The sequence below is a fragment of the Conger conger genome, chromosome 19, assembly GCF_963514075.1.
Source record: "Conger conger chromosome 19, fConCon1.1, whole genome shotgun sequence".
NCBI classification, from domain to species: domain Eukaryota; kingdom Metazoa; phylum Chordata; class Actinopteri; order Anguilliformes; family Congridae; genus Conger; species Conger conger.
In genome coordinates, this window is record NC_083778.1 from 12,693,407 (window position 1) to 12,709,749 (window position 16,343).

A 16,343-nucleotide genomic window follows, 5' to 3' on the forward strand; every position below is an offset into this window, starting at 1 on the left:
TAAGAGAAGGCTCTGCCTCCCATTGTGATATCAGATACTCAAATAGCCAGTGCAGCTTTGAGCAAAGCACACTTGGAGGAGATTAAAGGTATTTAGGAGCAAAACCATTTAAAGCCTGATAGCTTAGGAGCCATCTTGAGAAAGTTTAAAGAGAAGTTTATCTCCGAGAAATTTGGGGCTTACGACTAATATCCCAGTCTCGTCTGCTGTCAGTAAGAGGACATTTTGGGTCTTCCAGATGATAGGAAGCGGATTCCCTCTGTGGAATCAAAGGAGTCAGGATGATGCAGGAATTCACCAACTCAACAAACTCATTGCTCGAGGACAGTAAAGGTTTGTTGTACTTCATGCTGGCCAGCGGGAACATCACAGAAACACAACACAAGTTAAAAGCAACCGTCAACACACCGGTCGGTGTCCAGCCTGGCTTAAACACCCTCGGAGGCCTTGACCTGGTTTAGGGCTCCATCTTATCTATGGGGGCCTTTCTCTTTGTTGAAGAATGACACACGTTTTGTTGATCAGCATCACATGCTATGAGCGAGGGCAGAAACCTATTCCACCTCGGCCCTTGACCTCCGGTCACACAATTTACAACCTTGAGCGAGGACCAGGCCTCCCCTGCCATACTAAATCAGTGATCCATTCAAACATGCTTAACTGTGCACACAGTACAAACCCCTGAACCCAACACTGGTCTTCATGTCTTTAAAAGAGGCCTCTGGTTCAGCAAGCTGGGAAACACTGCTGGGTTTAACTGATACAGTTGTGTGTTATTACATTACATTACATGACACTTTTTATCCAAAGCGACTTACAGTTGATTAGACTAAGCAGGATTAAGGGCTTTGCTCAAGGGCCCAACGGCTGTGCGGATCTTATTGTGGCTACACCGGGGATCGAACTGACCTTGCGAGTCCCAGTCATGGACCTTAACCACTACGCTACGGCTGTGTATCATCTGCATAGCAGCGTCTCGGTACTTCCTCGACCCAGACTGAAACCTTGCACACACGTTATTCATCTTTTGACCAACATATGTCTTAAGGATGTTTCATAGAAATAGAAGGTTTGAAACAGGTCTATAATTATACAGTTCAGTCGGGGCCAACTTTGAGTAGTGGCATGTTTTTCATTAAATTATGTTGGAACACATAGCAGCCTGATAACTATGGAGAATTGAACACAAAGGCTCTCTGTCTACAGGGACATCTGTCATGAACTTCTGGGACACGTGCCACTGTTTGCAGACCCTGGCTTTGCCCAGTTCTCACAGGTAACATTACACAATTTTGAAATTGACAGTTTGTGAAGAACCCCACTTACATCAATGTTGATAAACACTGATACAGACAAGGACTTAGTATCAGAACATTTAAAAAAAAAAAACCTTTATGTCAATTTATTTGCTGGACAGGAAATTGGTCTGGCATCCCTCGGAGCCCCAGACAACTTCATTGAAAAACTGGCCACCGTGAGTATGAGAGAAACTACTCCTCCATTACCTCCAGTGTGGTGGAACCATCCCCCACCTCCTGACGTGGGGTGTCCTTGCCCCCGCCCTGCAGGTGTACTGGTTCACGGTGGAGTTTGGGCTGTGTAAGCAGGGGTCCGAGATCAGGGCCTACGGGGCCGGTCTGCTGTCGTCCTTTGGAGAGCTGCAGGTGAGAGCGCACACCTCTCGTTTCAGTGCGTCCACGGATGTTACTCCCTTTCGACCAGACCTGGGTCAAATGACCTCATCGTTTTTGGATTCAAATACTTTTCTACAGTTACTGGGCTTGTCTGCTCTATTGGAACCTGTGAAATACTCTCAAAATGACACCAGGATCGAGCACAGAAAAGCATTTGAATCCAAAGCAATTATGCATTTTACCCAGGTGTGGTTGTTTAGGCGTGATATTTGTAGTGGGAGTCCATTTCAGGTGTTCATCTGTCATGCATAAATGTGTCTCAGGTGTGCCTCAGATGTGTCTGGAATGTGTGGAAGGGTCACTTAGGTTCATGAATTGCCAATTAGCAGTAATTACTCCATATTACCTTGTTGTTAACATGAATTAATGATGGACAAATGCTTTAATTAACTTTCCATTAGTTAATGCATTTGTTAGCAACGAACAAACGTATTTGTTACTTGACATTTATCCATTAGTAAACCGTAGGATGAACTTATAATTAGTTAACCATTAATAAATACTTTAACTGACCTTTTCATTCCAATATGAGTTGGCAATAACTAATGTAGTTGTTAACATGAATTAAAGATGCACAAACACATGAGCAGAGCTGTACAGATTGACTTCTCAGTAGTAGTGAGTTAACAACTACATTAGTTTATGCAAACTCATGGAACGTTATTGTAGCCTATGTTACCTGTGGAAGTACAGCAGGTGTGTTTCCGGATGTCAGATATGCGAGAGTGCGTGACAGGGCTGGCTTCACTGGGCCTCTGGGTGTTTGCTCCTGACAGTACTGCTTGTCAGACAAGCCCAAGATCTTGCCGTTCGACCCGGAGAAGACCAGCGTGCAGAAGTACCCCATCACGGAGTTTCAGCCCATCTATTTCGTAGCCGAGAGCTTTGAGGACGCGAAAGAAAAAGTCAGGTACGGCGGTGACGACCTTCTCACAGGTCACCTGGAGCAACGCTCACACACCACTTTGTAAATATTAGGACTCCCTCAAATTTTATGTAGTAACTTGTAACAACATTTTTGTTTGAAAGGTGAAATGCTGAAATTTTGTCGGGGGTGGGGGGGACATGGGGCTCATTCCAATCACTTATTGTTAGGTCCTCCCTATCTTTCCTTTGGGCAAGAAAACATCAGTGCATCTATAACAGGTGAGAAATTGCCGGAATTGAGTCCGAGGTGGGATTTGAACCCCGGCCTCTCACTTGTCCAAATATTTGTTGAACGAACGCGTTACCAGTCAGCTAAAGACGAACTTGCCCCTAGCAAAGGGCAACAACGTTCTTTTGAATTTGAGGGTTACGTGATCGGGGAGTGTTGTCGCGATAACCTGCTACCAGCCTTCGCTTTCACTGCACCATCCGTGCTTACTAGCGAACCAGCCGAGCTAACCATGCTACACATCCTTTGCGGTCATATTTTTCGGAAGGCCTGACCCGTGTGCGGTGTCCTCTGTTTGTCCCCCCTCAGGCGATTCTCCACCTCCATCCCCCGGCCCTTCTCAGTGCGCTACAACGCCTACACCCAGAGCATCGAGGTGCTGGACAGCACCCAGCAGCTCCGCAACCTGGCCAGCTGGATCAGCAGTACGTCCGGCGCCAGGCCTGCCACGGATACGTGGACGCTAACTACACCCCGCGTGCCAACTATACATTCAACTGTATAACATAGCGTAGCATAGCATAGCATAGCATAGCATAGGATAGCATCGCATAGCATGGAACAGGCCATTCAGCCCACCAATGCTTGCCTTCAAAACACACCGTGAGCCAAGTATACATTCAACTCTATATTCATAACATAACATAACATAGCATAGCATAGCATAACATAACATAACATAACATAACATAACATAACATAACATAGCACAGCATAGCATAACATAGCATAGCATAGCATAGCATAGCATAGGATAGCATAACATGACATGACATAACATAACATAACATAACATAATATAGCATTCCATAACGTAACATAAGGGTGAAAACAGGCCGTTCGGCCCACCGATGCTTGCATTTTCCTACCTAAGTGTACCTACTGCTTAGTTTCCCTAAAAACTAAACAGTAGTATCAAGCACTGTATCAAGCCTGGTCTTGAAAACCCCCAGTGTATCTGCCTCCACTACATGACCTGGCAAGATATTCTCTCTGTGTGAAAATCTATCGTCTGTGCGGAATTTATCCAGAATTTACACATGAAGCCACAGAGTGACTGCTCGCCTGTCTCTGGTCTTTTGCAGGTGATATGGGGATCCTGTGCAATGCCCTGCAGAAGATGGACTAGGGAACACCAGGAAGGAAGACTTTCACTTCGTCTGAGAAATTCTGTCTAGCTATCAGCCAAGTCTCACCTCCATACAGCTCAGCAACTCTATGTGTTCAGTATATATTACACTAAAAAAAAGAAAAAGAAAAGTCAAACACGTATTTTAGTCTTATATTTAGACTTTGATTATTTTTTTGATAAATAAGACAAAAGATTTGCCAATGAGGTCAGATAGTTGCCAGTGTGGTAGGAACATTTCCACTTGTCAAGCTAACGGCAACTTAAAACAAACTAATATTCTTTACTTAAGAGAAAAAATAAGACTTCTCTTAAATAAGTCTCTCTTTTGAACATGCATGCATAGTTTTTATGACAATGCAGATTAGTTATTATTGTAAAAACATATTTTGAACTATATTTCATTGACTGATGGCTTCCTTTGTAATAAAGAACCAAAATATTTGGTGGGCATAAGAAATATTTGAATTGTGTTCTAAGTTAACCAGATGTAACCGTTTCTAAAATGTGCAAAATGTGAGGAGCAGAACTTAGTCACATCTCTGAGAAAGATATCATTTTTTGAATCAGAACAATTTTTCCTTCGAAGGCAATTTGTCATTACATTATTTGTTTCAAGAAAATATCAAGAACATATTTTGCAACCTGGAATCACCTATAAAATCGCTTTTCATAAGTCAAAATCGCTTTTCAAAAGGGTCTGGAAATTAAACCTACATTTTATTGTAAAATCTTGATACTATGAAAATGGTTGATGTGTATTTAGGAGTGAAAGACCAGCTATGACCTAACATGGCAGCAAAGCCTCAAATTGTTTATGGCTATGAGAATATTATTTTAATTCAGCCAGTATTAAATGCATAAATAACCCTATCTTTATCTCCGGTAGAAGACGCATGTATTGTAATATAAATGACCAGAAATCTTCTCATTAACTGAGCCAGATTGATGTCTTCAAAATGTTGTATAAAAATGCATCTGAAATAAAGTTGTTGGAGCTCTGGACCTCTTGTGGTTCTACTGTTATTATTCCTCACTAAACTCTCTAAATCAGGGGTGTCAGACTACAGTCCTGGAGGGCCACAGTGTCTGCAGGTTTAACTCCAGTCCTGGAGGGCCGCAGTGTCTGCAGGTTTAACTGCTGGTATGTGTGGTTTCCTTTCAATCAGCAGCCAATTAAGGCCTTGAGAACAAGGTGTGTGAAGAAATGTATCTCTCGTGCTGAAACGCACCAAAAACCAGCAGACACTGCGGCCCTCCAGGACTGGAGTTTGACACCCCTGCTCCAGATATTTAATCATACTATCCCAGTGAGCAAAAGACAAAATCTAGACGTCTAGAGGGCTGGAAATCTGGGACTGAAACTGGAAATTCGCCTCAATTTAGCTCAGGTATCAACTGGATATAGCCGTGGTACATAATAGTTGGCTAGAAACATTTTGTCTTTATGTGTAACAAAGTAAATGGATAAAGCTAATGATGAGTTCTTAAAATATCATGTTTTGTCTGCAGGCAGCGACATGCGCAGCATTCGCTTCAAATGATTCAGCGTTTTTTTGAGAATAACTGCACACACACACACACACACACACACACACACACACACACACGCAAATGACCGCATAATACACTTTACATTTTTCTCCATCTAAAGTGAGGTTGTACAGGAGCTCTTGGGTGTTGTAAATGTACGTTTTCCCACAAAACCAGAAGGCACACTCTGCGGCCCTCCAGAACCAGCATATCAGCATATTCTGCCTCCAGATGGCGGTCTTTCGTTGTCCATTGGTATTGATAACATCCCTCCCTCCCCACACAGACCCCTGGCCTGCCAAAGCATTTGCAGTTGCAGCCACGCTGAGCCCCTCATCAAGGACAAACAAATGCTGCGGCTGAGCTCACCAAAACAGTCCGACCGCTGGCCGCCTCCAGAGGGCGCTGTAACTCACCCTGTGCGGCTCTGAACCTGCTGAACTTTACCTGAGGAGACCTGCATCACTGATGTCATCGTGCTGAGGTCCTCCTGTGGGCCTCTGTGGTCTGGAAACCACAGAGGCTCCAAATACGGTCTCTACACCTCCAAACACCTCCGAACACTGTCTGTACACCTCCAAACACCTCCGAACACTGTCTGTACACCTCCAAACACCTCTGAACACTGTCTGTACACCTCCAAACACCTCCAAACACTGTCTGTACACCTCCAAACACCTCCAAACACTGTCTGTACACCTCCAAACACCTCCGAACACTGCGTGTACACCTCCAAACACTGTCTGCACACCTCCAAACATTGTCTGTACACCTCCAAACACCTCCAAACACTGTCTGTACACCTCCAAACACCTCCGAACACTGTCTGTACACCTCCAAACACTGTCTGCACACCTCCAAACACTGTCTGTACACCTCCAAACACCTCCGAACACTGTCTGTACACCTCCAAACACTGTCTGTACACCTCCAAACACCTCCGAACACTGTCTGTACACCTCCAAACACCTCCGAACACTGTACACCTCCAAACACCTCCAAACACTGTCTCTACACCTCCAAACACCTCCAAACACTGTCTGTACACCTCCAAACACTGTCTGCACACCTCCGAACACTGTCTGTACACCTCCAAACCCCCCCGAACACTGTCTGTACACCTCCAAACACCTCCGAACACTGTCTGTACACCTCCAAACACTGTCTGTACACCTGGAAACACTGCTCTACACCTCCAAACACTGTCTGTACACCTCCAAACACTGCTCTATACCTCCAAACACTATCTGTACACCTCCAAACACCTCCGAACACTGTCTGTACGCCTCCAAACACTGCTCTACTCCTCCAAACACTGTCTGCACACCCCCAAACACTGCCTGCACACCTCCAAACACTGTCTGCACACCTCCAAACACTGTCTGCACACCTCCAAACACTGTCTGTAAACCTGGAAACACTGCTCTACACCTCCAAACACTGTCTGTACACCTCCAAACACTGCTCTATACCTCCAAACACTGTCTGTACACCTCCAAACACTGCTCTATACCTCCAAACACTGTCTGTACACCTCCAAACACTGCTCTACACCTCCAAACACTGTCTGCACACCTGGAAACACTGCTCTACACCTCCAAACACTGTCTGTACACCTGGAAACACTGCTGTACACCTCCAAACACTGCTCTACACCTCCAAACACTGCCTGCACACCTCCTCCCAGCCTCCACCAGAGATTCAGGGCTCGGACCATTCATATCATAAACACTGAAACTTCAGCAAATATTGTCCTCTGTAGTGTTAGTTACCAGAAACGTCCCTTCTGTTTCTGCAGTTACATGCTAACTTATCAGTGTCTACAGTGAATGAGTTGAATTTACAGTAAGTAGAGCTGAATGCATAGAGGACACGGACACATTTTCTTGTTGGACTCAATGGAAAACAAATTCAGGAGAAAGAATTATTCGGGCTTTAGGTTTGTACATGTATATGAAGTGAAATGTATTATTTGTGCTAACAACTGTTGATTGTAGCATTTCATTCTGTTAATGCATTATGGCTGAATGAGTAATCGGAATCAATTAAGGCAGCATTAATTGGTTGGAATGAAAAGCCACATACACAAACATACATGCATACACGCGACTTTGAGACCACTGCAGTAACGCAATCGTGCTATGATTGCCTTAAGGACATCCCAGGAGTGACTGTATTGCAACCATGGATGAGATCATTTCTACTACTCTCCCTTGTCGGTGCCTTTGAAGCAGCGGGGACCCTTTTGGGACGGACGCCAGACAACAGCTCACCTCCTTCTGCAGGACACCGTTCCTGAGGGTGCGACGCATCACCAGATCGTCTCCTTGTGATTGGCTGAGCTCTCCGGGTGGGGGGGCTGGGCACGGGCTCCCCGGGTTGCCTGGAGAACAGGAGCACAATGCGGATGGAGAGGGGACTCTCAGAGGAAAACACAATGGTGACATCATGGGCCCTGATGCCCACGACCCAGCCAGCGCTCTGTGAATTTCCACTATGAGAGAGAGAGAGAGAGAGGGAGAGAGAGGAGAGAGAGGGAGAGAGAAGGAGGGAGAGAAGGAGGGAGGGAGAGAGAGGAGAGAGGGTGAGAGAGGAAGAGAGGGAAACAGAGATGAGAAAGTGAACAGAGAGAGAGAGAAATGCAGAGAGAGACAATGAGACACAGAGAGAGAGAGTGAGACCCAGAGAGAGAGACAGAGAGAGAGAGAGAGAGAGAGAGAGGGAGGGGGGGAGAGAGAGAGAATTGCAGTAGGAGATATTATTATCCCTATATCGCCCCTGCCCTAAGTTCAGCCCACACATTCCACCTGCATCACTATCATTCTGGCAACTCTGATAAAACACGTCATCATAATGCCCTATTACTGGGTGCTTGAGCTACAACCAGCAGCGTTGGCAGTGAGATGTGAGGACAGAGACACATGCAGTTCTGCAAGGGACACATAAACCCCAGATCGTACGTTTTTGGGGCCAGTCAGTTCAAGTAAACGATCGCTCTGCATTCATTAATGAGATAAATATGGATCTGCCAGCTTCTCCTCCGCTCTCAAACAGCCCAGGGAAGAGAGCTGTGAAACTGGAGAGGACTGAAGCGGACCACAAGGTCGTTTTAAAGACACCGGTGCCCATATTCAGCAAGAGAGTGCCCAGAGCATCCATTTCCCAGCCAGGTCCAGAAACCGAGTGTGTCCTCACAAGACCTGAGCTCGCAAAACAACACAGAATAATTCAAATATTATTAAAATGATCAATAACTTGGTCACAATGCATGTGTAAATGACACCGATCTTGACATTATAAATAATTGGTGATTTTAAGACATTTAACTTTGCTTACGAACACGTCGTGCCTTTGCAGAACAGCCTGCTGGATGTCGACAACAGATTTATTGATGGAGGCAAGTGAAGGCTCATGGGAATCATTTTTGAAAGCATAACTTTATTGTTTTTTTTCTTTCTCGGGATGAGATGCACCAGAACAGGCTGTATTGGGCATGTCACATTATGTCAATCTAAGTAAGTCAAAACTTGCAATTTATGATTCGTGCAGTAAATGTATTGCAGGATAGACAAAAGTGCACAATAACCGAATATCTACTGTAAATAATAATGGAAAATAAAAGTTCACAGTTCTCTTGGTATTGCGATCAAAACTTTGAACAATAAATAGCAATTATAATTATAAGAATTTACAGTTGAAAAATTGTTTATCTTTCTGGGACCACATCACATGCAAATCCCAAAAAAATCTATTCCGGTTTGACACATTTGCTGGCCCACAAACAGTTTACTGAAATAGTTCACAAATAAGAAAATAAGGTATTAAAAACAATAAAAATGTATAATCACAGTCACACTTCTGTGCAAAAGCCACTCCAGCATCTCAATTCAGCACTTTAAACAGCCCTTGCAAATAACACGCAACAAAATAGCACCATTATACTTGGGATAGCATTTCTCATCATTGTTTGCTGTAGGATACTATCACATATAATGACAATAGAACAATAATAACAATAAATAAAGCTGATTATATAATGCTAATGCCCAATGCTAACAGAACAGAAAAGGAGCTGAATTAACCATTAGCCATCTGTTTCTGGGTGTCCATTCCAAGGACCTGATGCTTATGGATCTAGTGACAGTCAGAACCAAGTTTCCCCCCTGATATGAGCCAATTTCTGTACCTTATTGTAAAGTGTTACCCTCTCACTATCCTATCAGGCGGGCTAGTGCTAGTTTATTGCCTCAAAGAGCTTGCTAGATTTAGAGATTGGTCTTGTCTTTGATCTCAATGTATCCCGTCAGATGGAAGACTGCCACAGGTTCACAGGGGAAGATCTTTGCAGCTTGGGGGGCGCTATACCTCACATACAGGTGAGCAGCGCAGTCGGTTCAGGGCACCGTCTGCGGTCTCCGAATGTGAATGACATCGTGTTTAAAATCCCCTCACTCCCCGTTGTAGGATTTCAATCGTCATCTCTCTCGATTATAGCCTTTTTCCCACACCCAACAGCTCAACAAGGCTCAGGCCACAACAACAAGGCTCTGTCCTGACGTCTGACTGTGTGTTCTCCTCTTCATCCCATAGTTTCCTGTGTTCCCCCGGCTGGAGTTCTTCTGCTGAGCCTCCTGAAACAGAGCAGGAAGACACTCGGCTCAGAAGCCTTAGGCCCTACGCACCTGGAACACCAGATTAGTGAATTTATAATAATAATTGCAATTATATTAACTATTTAATGATTCATAATTTATTGTTCAGGTACATGTTGCAGCCTGTAATATAACAGCATTTAATCATTGGCTTAGCAACGTGTATGAAGCTTGGCAAGAGTTTACATAATTTCCTGATTTGAGTGACAGTCCCGCGTGGACTGTCACTGGATCATGAGAGAGTCAGGTTTCTCTTTCTACTCACCGTAATCTGCTGCAAATTGGTTCACAAATTGGTTTACAGGTTTCTCTCTTTATGAACTACAGTGAGCAGGTTTCCCGATGAGTTGTGTTGAGCAGGTTTCTATCTCTGTGACCTACAGTAGGCACGTTTCTCTCTCTATAAGCTGTAATGAGCAGGTTTCTGTATGAGCTGCAGTAAGCAGGCGTCTCTCTCTTTATGACCTATGACCTCTTTATGGCGGGTGTGACGGGCGCTCACCCTCGGGGCCCGCGGCGGGTCGCCGTGGCGATGGGCGCGGGCGGACCGCGTTGTTCTGCCGGGTTTGGCCAGAGCGCAGTACATCTCCAGCCTCCGCAGCTCACAGCTCTGGAAGCAGCACTCCTCCACGATCCCACGACCATGAGACCTACGGGAGGACGGGCTGTAGCCTGGGGGCCTGCCTGAGAGAGAGAGAGAGAGAGGGAGAGAGAGGGAGAGAGAGACAGAGAGAGAGAGAGGGAGAGAGAGGGGGGAGAAAGAGAGAGAGGGAGAGAGAGGGGGGAGAGAGAGAGAGGAGAGAGAGGGAGAGAGAGAGAGAGAGAGAGAGAGAGAGGAAGAGAGAGGAGAGAGAGAGAGAGGGAGAGAGAGGGAGGGAGAGAGAGAGGAGAGAGGGAGGGAGGGAGAGAGAGAGGAGAGAGAGAGAGGGAGAGAGGAGAGGGGGAGAGAGAGGGAGAGAGAGGGAGAGGGAGGGAGAGAGTGAGATAGAGAGAGAGAGCATAATAATTCCAAGCATATAATTCCAAGCATTAGGCTCTGTACTGATAATGGGAGATCTCAATGCCAGAACAGGCAGAGAGAGATTGACTATGTCAGTGCAGAAGGGAATATCCATTTCTGTAGTGAAACCCCTTTATACCACACACAGGTCACCACACAAAGGCAGAGCTACGACAGTGTGGTGAATAAAAATGGCAAGCAGATACTGCACCTCTGTACAGGCCTGGGTCTGTACATTGTTAATGGGAGGACCAGGGGGGACTCTCAGGGGAGATACACATACAGCTCAGTGCTGGGTAGCAGTGTGGTTGATCATGCCATTGCAGACATAGACCCAGAATGCATTAATGCGTTTACCACAAACGCCCCTCTCAGACCATAGCCAGGTAACTCTACACCTGAAAAAAACTGGACGGGCCTTGAAAGATCACCATCCTGCAGCAAAACTGTTCAACTGAAAGCCCACATACAGATGGGGCCAGACCAGCAGTGCAGAATACTGGGCAACACTGAGCAGTGCTGAAATAGAGGACATGCTGAATACCTTTCGTTAAATTGGCAATAAAATCAAACCTCAAACTTGCAAACATGAAAATAAGATTGAGAAATAAGAATCAGCCAGAAGAAAAATGGTTTGATAATGAATGCTGTAAGGCTAGGAAGCAGCTGAGACAGCTGCCCCATAAACACAGGGATCCCAGTGACAACGAAGGACGCTTCAGATACCATCAGGCCCTGAAACTGTACAAACAGCTCTACAGAAGGAAAAAACAGCAATATATGTCCAAAGAAATTGACAAAATTGAAAATGCAATTAATCAATTGATCTGTGGAAAAAACTAAATTCGTCAAACACAAGAGAAAAAATGACAATACAGAATGGTAATATCTAGAAAAAACTTTAAAGAACTTTATCAGAAACATTTAATTCAAATCAGACCTCAATATACAAACAATTAAAAAACTTAGAAACCATTAAAGACAATCAAAATCCTTTGGACACCTTAATTACTTTGCAGGAGTTAAAAAGCAAACGACAGGCCCTGAAGGCCAGAAAAGCATGTGGACCTGATGGTATCTGCACAGAGATATTGAAACATGAGGCCCTCCTCAAACTATTTAATTTAACACTTAATACTAGGTGTTTCCCAGCAATCTGGAACCAAGGCTTGATTACCCCTATATTTAAAAGTGGAGAAAAATTTGATGATGAATTATCGAGGCATCGGAGCAGTAGTCTGGGGAAGGTTTTCTGCAGTATAATTAATGCTCGGATACTGGCCTTCCTTAAGGAACATGAGGTCTTGAGTAAGAGTCAGATTGGCATTTTACCAAATTATCGTACCTCTGACCATATTTACACCCTACACACACTCATAAACAAGCAAGTTTGCATGCTTTATTGATTTCAAAAAAGCATTTGATTCAATTTGGCACAGTGGACTATTCTTTAAAATCTTACAAAGTGGTGTAGGGGGTAAAGTTTATGACATCATAAAATCGATGTACACATAGAATAAATGCAGTATCAGAATTGGAAATAAAAGAACTGAATTCTTCACTCAGGAACGTAGAGTGAGACAGGGCTGCAGTCTGAGTCCAACATTTACATTAATGAACTGGCTTTACAGTTGGAACAGTCGGCAGCTCCTGGACTCCCTCTACATGAAAAAGAAATTAAGTTCTTACTCTATGCAGATGACTTGGTTTTGCTGTCACCCACAGAACAAGGGCTACAGCAGAGCCTGTCATACCTAGAGCCATTCTGTCTGACCTGGGCACGGACAGTAAATCTGGAAAAAAACTGAGTTATGGTCTTCCAAAAAGAAGCCAGATTGCAGGGAAACAGGTACCACTTCACCCTAGGAGCAAACACCCTGGAGCACACCACCAGCTACACTTACCTGGGCCTGGTGATTAGGGCTTCAGGGAGTTTCAACATGGCAATCAAGGGACAAAGCACGCAAGGCCTACTACGTGTTTCCAAATTCAATCCCCCTGTAAAGATCTGGCTAAAAATATTTGACTGCATTATCCAGCCCATCCTCCTTTATGGGAGTGAAATATGGGGGCCTCGATTACACAACAAAAAAAAAACAATGTGATGAAAATGAAATTGAAACATTTCACCTGGAGTTATGTAAAACTATATTAACTATATTAACTCCACAGAAATGCCCCAAATAATGCGTGCAGGGCCGAATTAGGCCACTTCCCCCTCCTGCTGCCAGTAGAGAAAAGAGCTCTCAAATTCTGGGCTCATTTTAATCAGGCTGACCCACACTGCTACCAGCACGAGGCACTGAAGAGCAACTGGCCATCAAAAAACAATTTTTACACAATATACAAGAAAATGTTACAACCACAACATTCAAATTTGACAAAACCAACAACCATCTGTACATTGACAATTGGCTTGAAGAAACGAAATTGAAAAATATATTGGAAATTTACCGTACCCTAGGTCGAGATTACTCCCTGTCAGAATACCTGACTAGAGTTTAAAAAACCCAAAACAAAGGCACACGTGAACAACGTACAGACTCAGTGACCATAGCCTTGCTATTGAAACTGGTCGCCACAAAAAGACCTGGCAGCCAAAAGAGAACAGGCTGTGAGCTCATGTACTCATGTTTCTTTTTCCCCCTCTTTCTTGGGTGTGGGGGTTTGTTGTTCATCATTTATTTAAGTCAATGCTTTTGCAACATAAATGTACTTGTCATGCAAATAAAGCACATTTGAATTTGAATTTGAATTTGAATTTGAAAGAGTGAGAAAGAAGTTACAGTCTTCTGTAAAAAGTGACAATGTACGTACACACAGAAACTGACCCCCTCAAGGATGAAAACAAAAACGGGTAGACCCATTGCCACTACAGGACCATCAGCAGGGTTTCTACCACAACAGTCTGAAACACTGGCATACTACTCATACAAAATTTCAGGCTAATTTTCATTGAAATAGTAGCAGGCGTAGTACGCTAAGTATGCAGCCTCAGTCTCACACTCAGCCGAAGACAGAACACAGGGAAATGAGCAGCGAATAAATAAATAAATAAATAAATCTGCTGTTCTTTTATTCATGAAGAGTCCATTAGCAGGGGAACTGGCGAGGGAGGGTGGACATGAGCGGTGCTGCTCGATGAATAAATAAACAGTGCACTCACTGACATAGAAACCGCGGTCTCCGCACACGAACTGCAGGGTGTCCACCAGCATGGCCCCGCAGAGGGTCTCGGGCCCCGCGCTCACCCCGGGGGCCAGGGTGAGGACGCACAGCACCGCAGAGAGGGCGCGGCTACGCCACAAGGAGCCCATCTTACACTGCAGGACAGACAGCCTATCAGGCAGGCAACACGTGTTAAAGCGACCAATTGGAGAGGGAGACATTGGCACGCTGCACATCTTAGCTGAAGCGAAAGGAGTGGCTGTGTTTTGCATACTAGCATACTGCTCGTTCTACATTTCAGGATGACTTTTGAACACAGCCAGAGTGCGGCAGTCTGACCTACAATATGTCTACCAACCAATCGGAAAAGGAGAAGGTGATTGTTGACCATCACCATAGGCTATGTTCAAAACTACATACTACATTATTTAATTTAGTATGAGTAGTATGCTAGTATGCGGTTACCCCACCGTCTAAAGTATGTTCATGACCCATCTAATCCAGGGGTCTCCAACCCTGGTCCTGGAGAGCTGCTGGGCTTGCTGGTTTTTGTTGTTACTCTGCACTGAAATAATCTATTAGAGCAGTTGATTACACACTTAACTCACCTCAACTGGACCTGGTTAACTGGGACTCAACAGGGTGCTGATTTTAAGATAAAAAAACAAAAACCAGTCAAGACATTACCAGGACCAGGACCAGAGTTGGAGAGCACTGATCTAATCCCTCTAACTCCAGTGATCGTCTCTGTGAAATGATGAAGATGTCTTAAAGCTCAGGGGTCACTTGGATAAGCAGGTGTCTATAGCAGATACAAGGACTTTGGATTGCTGCTTAACAGCAAAAGTGAAGGAAGTGCAATACAATAATGCCAATACAATATTTGTACATTTATAGAATAAAGAGCCCAAGACGAACAGAAATGAATTGCATGTTTCTAGCCCAAACATTGAGTAAAAAAATGTATATATTTCTAAATCTGTATTCCAAATAAACCTAATTTAAACCAAGTATAGTGGTAGCTAATTCTTAGTGGAGAATATGTTCCTTTACAAATACGCCCTGCGCCACTCTTCGTCGCAACAAAGGGAAGAAATTAAGACACTTGCTTGTTCAACTGCACCAGAGTGCTTCACAGGAGCGGTGGGTCCAGCCTCCTTCAACCGGAGATGTAGAACAGCAGAACCGGCAAACTGGGGAAAGCACCGCCGGCCAGATTTACATAAGAGAACATCTTTTACATGGTGAGAGCTCTTCAATTTTCAAAGGGAGCCACTGACTTTGAAAAAGCTTTCTTTTCTTTCAAAGGTTTATTATTATTATTATTATTATTATTATTATTAGCCTCTATGTTTTATGTTCCAGTCGAGTTTGAAAGTTGAACTTGAAAAGTAGGGAGCGTCCGTTAGTGTCTTTGATGAGGAGCCAAGGTTTCTACAGCGCCTACTGTAGCTCAACATCTGTCGATACACAATTGCACCCTAAAACTGTGACTGTTTTTACATTTACGCACACACATAATTACGCATAATATATTCTGCATACAGAGTGCGTGTCCCTCCACACTTAATGAGAAGCAACACATGTATAATCTGTACGCCAAAGCACAGGGATATTTATACATTTTTCCATATTTGGTCCATATTTTTACATTATTTCACAAATACTGTCCGGGAAAAAACATCAACCTAGATACTTGAAATATAGCCGATGCATACTAAAATATAAAACATATTTAATTACCAGATATGTACTACAAAATATGAAAGTTATAGTACATGAAAAAAGATGCCAAGATATTAACGATATAGGCTATTTATATCGATATTAAATCTATATTAAAAACTAAAAACCGGCAAAGTTACCTTGAATACATGACATAGCCACGGAAAGATATGACCGTTAGACATCCCCACGGGTATCCTTTTGCCAAACCCCCAAGAAATACGAATTTATTCAAAGTCATTCAAAACCCCCGGGAGAAGACGCTGCGACTCACACCTCAATATTC

At 44.0% G+C, this 16,343-nt stretch overlaps 2 protein-coding genes across 2 annotated transcripts in view; one reads left to right on the plus strand and one right to left on the minus strand.

The window, feature by feature from the left end:
• The window catches only part of LOC133119029 (phenylalanine-4-hydroxylase-like), an 18,855-nt gene extending 13,871 nt beyond the window's left edge, over positions 1-4,984 (plus strand). The window contains exons 8-13 of the mRNA XM_061229410.1: positions 1,207-1,276; positions 1,418-1,474; positions 1,569-1,664; positions 2,471-2,604; positions 3,160-3,275; positions 3,936-4,984. Of these exons, the coding sequence (XP_061085394.1) occupies positions 1,207-1,276; positions 1,418-1,474; positions 1,569-1,664; positions 2,471-2,604; positions 3,160-3,275; positions 3,936-3,979 (517 nt within the window). The 3' untranslated portion in view covers positions 3,980-4,984. The remainder of the gene's footprint in view (positions 1-1,206; positions 1,277-1,417; positions 1,475-1,568; positions 1,665-2,470; positions 2,605-3,159; positions 3,276-3,935) is intronic.
• A 5,054-nt stretch (positions 4,985-10,038) lies between these two features.
• Positions 10,039-16,242, minus strand: LOC133119349 (insulin-like growth factor I). The gene is made up of 4 exons (XM_061229885.1): positions 16,198-16,242; positions 14,331-14,487; positions 10,667-10,848; positions 10,039-10,143 (listed from the first exon to the last, which is right to left on the minus strand). Exons 1-4 carry the CDS (start codon positions 16,240-16,242, stop codon positions 10,039-10,041), a joined length of 489 nt encoding a protein of 162 aa, XP_061085869.1.
• Positions 16,243-16,343: the final 101 nt, after the last annotated feature.